This window comes from Herpailurus yagouaroundi, unplaced genomic scaffold (genome assembly GCF_014898765.1).
Source record: "Herpailurus yagouaroundi ecotype Mexico unplaced genomic scaffold, PumYag 246, whole genome shotgun sequence".
Lineage (NCBI taxonomy): Eukaryota > Metazoa > Chordata > Mammalia > Carnivora > Felidae > Herpailurus > Herpailurus yagouaroundi.
In genome coordinates this window covers 7200925-7208989 of record NW_024412463.1, presented here as the reverse complement: position 1 = coordinate 7208989, position 8065 = coordinate 7200925, and the positions used below count along the sequence as shown (strand labels likewise).

General features: G+C 54.7%; 1 protein-coding gene across 6 annotated transcripts; it reads right to left on the bottom strand.

The window, feature by feature from the left end:
* Nucleotides 1–1971: 1971 nt before the first annotated feature.
* On the bottom strand, nucleotides 1972–7966 carry LOC121019961 (uncharacterized). 6 transcript variants are annotated; one of them, XR_005785832.1, is made up of 5 exons: nucleotides 7261–7966; nucleotides 6348–6546; nucleotides 6081–6165; nucleotides 2732–3488; nucleotides 1972–2178 (listed from the first exon to the last, which is right to left on the bottom strand). XR_005785832.1 is itself a non-coding variant. In XM_040459797.1 (4 exons), the coding sequence occupies exons 1-4, from the start codon at nucleotides 7320–7322 to the stop codon at nucleotides 3205–3207; spliced, it is 630 nt and encodes a 209-aa protein (XP_040315731.1). In that variant the 5' UTR covers nucleotides 7323–7966; the 3' UTR covers nucleotides 1972–3204. The 6 variants fall into 6 exon arrangements, 2 of the variants coding, with proteins under 2 accessions (XP_040315731.1, XP_040315733.1); XR_005785833.1 differs by having other exon boundaries at nucleotides 1972–2175; XR_005785835.1 differs by having other exon boundaries at nucleotides 6081–7379; nucleotides 7504–7966.
* Nucleotides 7967–8065: the final 99 nt, after the last annotated feature.

Here is an 8065-nt window from a genome sequence, read left to right as displayed (position 1 = left end):
TTTGATGTCTGGGAACGTCGTGCTTCCTGGTTATGCAACCGCAGATAGCTTCCTGGGAGCACACTCTTCAAAGGCGGCCGGGGATGGGGCTGGCTAAAGACGATCCTGGGCTTCCGACCAGAAGCGGACGCACAAATGGCGGTACCCGTGTCTGGACTCTGCTCCGGGACAGGGGCCCGGGCTGGGGGCATGGGCTGACTTCTTCTGCCTGTCAGGATGAAGCACCCACTCAGGCCAGCCCAAGAGGGTGATGGGGTCATACAGACGCCGGGGTCCGGGGGTCTGGGCACAGGGATCCATCGGGCCCCAGGAAAAGCTGGGGTTAGAAGGAGTTTCTGGGGTCAAGTGGTCCAGGGGCTCTTGGGATTCACCCCTGGGTCTTTGTACGTGGCGTCGCCTCCTTCGGGGACACCCTTTCCCTGTTTGTCACATGCCTGGCTTCTCAGACGTCACCTTGGCAGAGAGCCTCTCCCTTGTCACCTGAACACCCGAACTGATGGTTGTTCCGTAGTCTATCCCCAACTGTCAAGGCCATTGTGCCACCCCATCCCCCCTAGGAACACTGGGTGCTACGGTGAGCCTCTCAGGAGCACCTAGCAGGGACAATGCTAGCTAGTGACAGCTGGCAGGAACAATCCCGGCTCCTGATTCGGAGACAGGTGGCGTTCCGGACAGAAACCGAGGTGTCAGGGAGTTCGTTCATTCTCTCAGCGGGCATTTGTCGGTCACGCACTACAGGCAGGACGCTTTCTGGGCTCGATTTACGGTGGTGCACAAGTCAGACCAAAGCCCATGCCTTCGTCCCCGTGGGGGACGGACAAGAAAGCAATAAACATGTAACTCTATGATATTTCAGGTGGCAGTATGTATAAGCGTGTCCCACACACTTTGGGACATACTTATTTAAAAATTAGTCATCATCGTTGATCGGAAATTTAAACGTACCTGGGTGTCCTGCGTTTTTATGTGCTAAATCTGGCACCCTTACTCAGTGGTCAGTCATTGTGTGAGCCACGGAAATAAAAGTTGCGGCTGGCTTTATGGAGAGGTGTGGGTGGAAGACAGAAGGCAGTCAGAAGCAGTTGGCCCAGGTTTTAAATGCCGGCACTGCCCTTTGTCCTGGCCAAGCTCTTTGACTTCTGGGCCTTTGATATCTTCATCTGCGAAACGGGAGACAGAACATCTAATTTCGGGCTGTTGGAAGATTCAAGATAATCCGCGATGCGCCCGGCACCACATAGTTTGTGTCGTCAGTACTGACCCTCATTATTCTTTGCATCATAGGTAACCTGAGCTCGTATCTGTTCATCTTCCCAAACTATGTTTTCACATGAGTCAGGACTAACCTATTTAGAGTGAGGGTTGATTAAGAGGGAGGCAATAAAGATAACACTGAAGTAGAAGGAACAGTATTTTTTTTTTATATAAAAAATACTGGGCAGGAACACAGCGAGGGAGGCCAGAGAAGGAGGAAGAAACAGACATGGGGACATGTATAATATGGGACGGTGAAGGGTTCCCAGGACCCTGGGAGCCAGAACCCCAGATTTGAATGCCAGCTCTGTCCTGACTCACTGGGAGACTTTGGGCCCCACACTTTTTCTGTGGGTCTCGATTTCTCTATCTTCAAGATGAAGGACATGATACACGCATTTGCAGGATTTGGGTTGCAACCGCCTGAAACTCACTACACGGTGGCTTAAACGATCAAACGATCTTTTTCAATAAACGACGAAATAAACGTTTAGTCTCAGTACGTCTCAAATAAAGCATGGGACGTACTTAGACTGAAAGTCATTCATTATTGGGGCGCCTGGGTGGCATCCGACTCCGGCTCAGGTCACGATCTCGCGGTTCGTGGGTTCGAGCCCTGCGTCGGGCTCTGTGCCGACAGCTCGGAACCTGGGGCCTGCTTCAGGATTCTGTGTCTCCCTCTCCCTCTGCCCCTCCCCCACTCGCTGGTGCACACTCTTTCTCTCCCCAAAATAAATAAAAAAATTAAAAAAAATCGTTCATTATTTGTCCGAAATTCACATTTAACTGGGCATTCTACATTCTTCTTTGTTAATTGGAGCAATTACAGCCACCCTTCTTTGCTCTGTTTAACTGGAGAAGCTCTGTTTCTGTTTTCTGTGTCGAGCATATGTGAAAAGCGTCCTTGATCAAAAGTTCCAGCTGCTGAAAAAAAGAGGCCTGTAAACTTTAGACTGACATGATTCCCGTGGCCCCTTCCAGCTCCCTGATGCTGTATCCTGCAGGCTTGTAGCTGTAGGCAACAGAAACCATCTGGGGCTGACGGGTACAGGAAAGGAGTTCACCAGAGGATCTTGTGGGGCTCACAGAAGTTCCAAGAAGGCCAGAGAACCAGGTTGGGGGTCTCTGCAATTGGGAACATGACCCCAGATGGTTCTGCAGAATGGCCCAGGCCCAGGCTAGTAGCATCTGACTGGCTGGGACCTGGTCACATGCTCTGGTTGCAAAGCAGGCTGGTCCAGGGCATCTCTCATCTGGGGGTGGGGGGGTGGGGGTGGGGGTGGGTAGGAGGCTGCTTCCCAACATGGGAGATTCCCTGAACACAAGGGAGGACTCAGATGCAGAGGGGAGGAGGGAGACCCTTGGAGGCAATGGCAGTGAAGGCTTAGGGTCCTGGAGAGAGAATTCTGGATTTTGATGTTTGTGGGGGAATTTTCTGAGCTGGCGGGGGGGGGGCGCTGCTTTGAAATGCACAGACCTTGGGGTCCTTTGGTGTGGGGAGTGGGGAGGCTGCATACACCCTCCAAACTCAGCAGAGACCTATACAGGGACAGTGGCAAACTGGAGTCCGGCATCTGGCTGGTAGATGGCTTTTCTTTGGTCTAACAGTTGAAAAACAAATTGAATTAGCTGCCCATACACACTGAGAGCCGTCACATAAAAGCAGGGTTTCCGCTTCTCTTGAAAGTTAGCATTCTGTGGGAACGTCAGAATACAATTCCTGGATGGCACCCCCCCCCCCACGCCCCCACAGGAATGTGGCTTCCAGCTCGCCCTCTCCCCAGCCCTCCCTGTTAGATCTGGGCCCCGGGTCCCTTCCTTCTGTTGTGTTTGTCTCGTGTGTGGTCTCCTTTAGTGGAAGAGGAGGAAAGTTAATTCTAACTTCGGAAATGTAGAGTCCACACACCGGGCGACATCAGCACCCCCTGGGAACCGAGTAAAGGTGCAGAATCACAGGGCCCATGGGGACCAGGGGTGTGGGTATGCGCATTTTGACAGCTGGGGGGGGGGTGGATTTGGGAAATTCGACAGCATGGTCAGGATGGAGGTTTGCTTTCGGATCAAGTGAGGGGGAGAAATGATCTGCTCCCAGGCCACTAAACCACCAGGTGCTTCAAAGCCCGGGCTGTGCAGACAGATGTGGCTTTGGATGATGGTCTCCTCCCGAATGAGTAGCGTGACACTCTCAGAATCCCGGTCTGCTTCTCTGTGGTCTGAGAAGAACACACCCGCACCTGGGGGAGGGTGACGTGGGCTTAGGCAGCGAACGGTGTAGCAGGTGCCCCACTTCGAGCTTGCCAGCCGCTCACGTCTGGGAAGGAGGAAAGGAATAGCAAATGCTCAAAACCGGTTCCTTTAACTGAGGAAGAAACAACAGTCGTGCCAGTAAGAAACAAAACCGAAGCTTTCTCCTGGCTCTTTGGGAGACCCTGATAAATAAATCTATCTGGGAGCATCAGCTTTCCCTGGAGCGAGTGTGTGTGTGTGTGTGTGTGTGTGTGTGTGTGTGTGTGTGTGTTTTCCATCTGCAACTGTGGCTACTGCCACATGCACTGAAGACCGATAGGAGCTGTTTCGTGTCTTACTCCTCTGTTGAAAAATTTGTGCAAAGCCCCAGGGAAAGCGAGCTTGAGTCTGTATCTCCAGCGCAATGAAAGGTCTGCATGGAAAGCCACATTTCATTACAGGAGTGCTAAAATAATTTCCTCTCTGGGGCAAGTGGACACACACACACACACACACACGCACACGCACACGCACACGCACACAAGGATCTGCACACAAGGATGTGAAAACCTGTGCACGAGGAGGCTCTCGGCCCCTTATTCCCGGTGGGCGTCTGACGTCCGTCCAGGTCATCAGGCCATGGCCAGGTGGGGAGACAGAGGGAGCAGCTCGCTAGACTGGCCAGGCTGGGGGGAGGGTGCCCCCGGGGAGCCCCCAGGCCTGCTGAACTTCTGCCGGGACAGGTGGTACAAGGGTTCTGCTGGGGAAGACGAGGTCCCTACCTCCCGCTGAATCTGAGCGTCAGCAGGATCACCTTTTTTTATTGCCTTCGAGACACATTGCTGACTTGGTCAAAATCGCTCCGGCAAGATGTGAGCGATGATGTATGAAATGAAAACTTGCCCCGGTGCTGAGAGCCGGGTGTGGACTCTCGGCTGGGCCCGGCCAGACACAGTGATACCCCTCACGTTTCCAGGCTGTCTTTCAGCCAGGCGAAGCAGGCCCCAGGTGTGGAGCAGAGAGGGCGGATCCGGTTACGGCCGGCCGGGGAGTCCTGCGCTGGGCGCCCAGCTCAGGGAACCACAACCGGGGTGGGGGCTGGGGCACCGGCTGCTGGGAAACCAGATAGGCCCCCGGGAAGTTCCTGGGCCCTGGATGGCACGGGAGGGGCACCGGGGGACAATGAGGGGGTCAGAATGCAAGCCTTGCCCTTTGATCTCTACTACTGTGATCGTGCTCTGCTCTCACCCCTCACCTCGGCTCTCGATCTCTCATAATCGGGAGAAATGGACTTTTCTCTGCTTGGCCAAAACCAGACCCTCACGAAGAACTGTGTTGTTGTTGTTGAATTTTTTTAATGTTTATGTTTGAGAGAGAGAGAGAGAGAGAGAGACAGAGCGTGAGCAGGGGAGGGGCAGAGAGAGAGGGAGACCCAGAATCCAAAGCAGGCTCCAGGCTCTGAGCGTCAGCAGAGTGTGATGCGGGGCTCAAACCCACGAACCACGAGATCATGACCCGAGCCGAAATCGGTCTCTTAACCGACTGAGCCACCCAGGCGCCCCAGGATCGTGCTTTTTAAAAAAAAATTTTAAAATGTTTTTATTTTGTTTTTGAGACAGAGAGAGACAGAGCATGAGCAGGGGAGGGGCAGAGAAAGAGGGAGACACAGAATGGGAAGCAGGCTCCAGGCTCTGAGCCGTCAGCACAGAGCCCCACGCGGGGCTCGAACTCACGGACTGTGAGATTGTGACCCGAGCCGAAGCCGGACGCTTAACCGACTGAGCCACCCAGGCGCCCCTGTTGTTATTTTTAACTTAGAAGGCTTTCCTGTTAACATATTCTCCTTTTCATCCAGATCGTAACAGACACTTATCAAATGCTTTCTCTGTGCCCCAGTCACCTTGCAAAGCACTTTACGTGAATTGCATTAGCTTCCAAATCCTCCTGGGAACCGTAGGAGAAAAGTGACCCTAGGAAATGGGCGCTAATAGCCTCCCATTATACAGACAGGGAAACTGAGGCACAGAGCGCTTAAATCTCTGAGACGCAAGGGCAAGTGGCAGGGCTGCGGTGTGAAACCAGACAGACAGGCTCCCAGGGCCAGGCTGCTAGCTCCCCTCTCCCCGACTTTCTCTAAACAATCTCCAAGATTCTGATGGTGTCCTCAGCTCTCAAACCAGCATCCCATACATTCCCGGCCAGATATTTCTCGCCTGTGTGTTGGCATTCATTCATTCATTCATTCATTCGTCCAGCAAGCATTCACTGAGGGCTGGGGGCAGTGCTGGGGACTCCTGTGGGGGAGGAAGCAGGGAAAATAAAGAACACACCCCCTCCCCCAGCGTGGATGGCAGGAAAGATAAAGCTAAATCAGGTTGTGGGAGTTCCGGAGGGAACCTTATCTTTGCCCAGATCTTGGATATGGAGAGCATGTTTTCTCTTCGCCTTGCATGAGAAAAGACGGAAGGGTCTCAGAAGGGTCTCGGGGTGAGGGGCCTGGGAGACACCTCACCCTGGCGTCTGCATGGTCAGCCCTCAGTGAACTGTGCTTTTCAGGTATTGGCTCTGCTTATTTTGCTATTCGTTCAATGGGCACTTACTGAGCACCTGCTGTGGGCCAGGCTCCACTGGGCTCCCAGTGGGATGTGCCGAGGGGTGAACCATAATCCTGGCTTCAGGGCCTTCCTGGGGTTGAGGGGAGCAGGGCAGATGCTGACCAATCAGTTGTTTTCATATGTAAATCGGTAGCTCCAGCACCTGCTGCCCCTACCCCCTGCCTCCCTCGCTGGTCACAATCCCCCTAAAAAACTTAAGAGTGGATTAAAAAGCAGACAGGGCTGCAGCAGAGGACTCGGGAAGAAAGTAACCTCCTTCATCTCAGCTGGTGACGGAAGTGAGCTCAGGGGCAACAAAGCCCCGCGTCTGTTCCTTGTTCTGCACAGCCCGTGCACCTGCTGGTCGCTCTGCCTAGGATGCCTTTCCCTGGCGAAGCTGGCTCTCCCTCCTCCTTCCAGGACGCAGGTCAATGGCATCTGGTCCAGGAGATCTCCTTCCCACTGCCTCATCCTGTTGACTTAGCCCCGTGGCTTATCACAAGATGATCTAGGGCGCACCCCTCACCCGTGGACACAGGAGGCCCACCAGCACTCCTCTGACTGCCTCCACAGGCCCCTGTGTTTGCTTCCTACCCACCACGATGCCCGTTCGGGTCTCTGCTCCCTGACCCTCCTGTGTTCCCTGTGCTGCCTGGCCCCGGCTGAGTGCACCACATCCTTCTCCAAGAGAATCAAGGGACAGCACTGCCACCCCTCCGGACCTCTAATCCCGTTGAAGGTTCCCGCTTCGTCTCCTCTGGGCTGAAAGCCAGCTTTGCGATGGAGGCCGCCGTGTGGGCTCGCTCTCTGCGGTGCCCTCCAGCCCAGCACTGTGCTTGGCACTGGGACGGGCGCGTAATTTGCAGGGCCCAGTGCAAAATGAAAACAGGGGCCCTTTGTTCATAGATTAGGAAGAATTGCAACACAGAAGCAGCAGAACATTAAGCCAAGCGTGAGGCCCTTTTGAGCTTTGGGGCCTGGGCGTCCCCACGGTTGCCCACCCAGGAAGCCCACCCTGCCTGACACGGAGGAAGTCCTTCACAAACCTTTGTTGAAGGAAGGAGTTAATGGATAAAGGGCAGGTGGAGGGGGCTTTCAAAGGGCCTTGACTGACAGGTGGGCAGAGGGGCCTCAGGACCTGTTCCACCTGGAAGCCAGGGGCCTAAGAAACATGAATGGCTCTGACCTGTAAGCCTTGTAGATCTCTTCTCCTTGCCTGGCCTCCGGCCTCTCTTCTCTGGCTGCCATCTTGTCTAAAAGCCCCCAAAGGACTGCATGGCAGAACCATCTCTGCTCCGGAAAACTCTAGAAGGCCAGGTTTATCTTGACCAACCCCGGAGCTTTCTCCTGTTCCCAGGTGAGGCTTAGCCAGACTGTCCCCCCACCCCCCACCAGCCGGGGCTCTTGTCTCCCAAACTCAATACTTTACCTTCCTCCCAAACTCTCGTGGTGGCCCTCCAGCTAACCCACCATCTGGGAACTCCTAGCTTCTGGATTTGCCTCTTTGGGGCAGTCCCAGGAGGGGAGGGAGGCAAGGTTGAACTTGTACCCACGGCCTCACTCGCACTCCGGGGGAGTATTTTGCTCCCGTTTTTATGGATGAAGAAATCAAGGTTCTGAAGGGCAGTAATTCACTTAAGTTCTCCAAGCATCATCCAAGGCGTCTGTGTCCCTGCCCAATAGCGCTGGGCCCCGAGGAGCTCAGGATGTTTGTGGGGTGAGGGAAGGCCAGGAGGGAAGAAAGGAGGTCTCAGGCACGGAGCCACAGAGGGGAACTGGGTGCAAGGTGGATCCTCAGACAATGCCAAGCCAGGGGCTGATGGGGAAGGGCGGACATGGGGTGGGGTAGGGGCCAGGGTATTCAGTCCCAGGCTCGGGAGTGCTAGGAAGTAAACGGGGGGGGGGGGGGGGGGGGGGGGCGAGGGGGGGGAGGCGGCGGAGAGAAGCAAACAGCCACAAATAAACCCGTTAGGGGAGGGGGGGGCGGGGGG

What these genes read in the sequence shown, in the direction of transcription:
- LOC121019961 (XM_040459797.1), bottom strand. Translation starts at nt 7,322, where the DNA reads ATGGCAGCCAGAGAAGAGAGGCCGGAGGCCAGGCAAGGAGAAGAGATC. An exon ending in CACCAGCTGAGATGAAGGAG is followed by an intron (nt 6,166 to 6,347) that starts GTTACTTTCTTC and finishes CCTCAACCCCAG; the next exon opens with GAAGGCCCTGAAGCCAGGAT. An exon ending in TGGCCCACAGCAGGTGCTCA is followed by an intron (nt 3,489 to 6,080) that starts GTAAGTGCCCAT and finishes ACCCTCCCCCAG; the next exon opens with GTGCGGGTGTGTTCTTCTCA.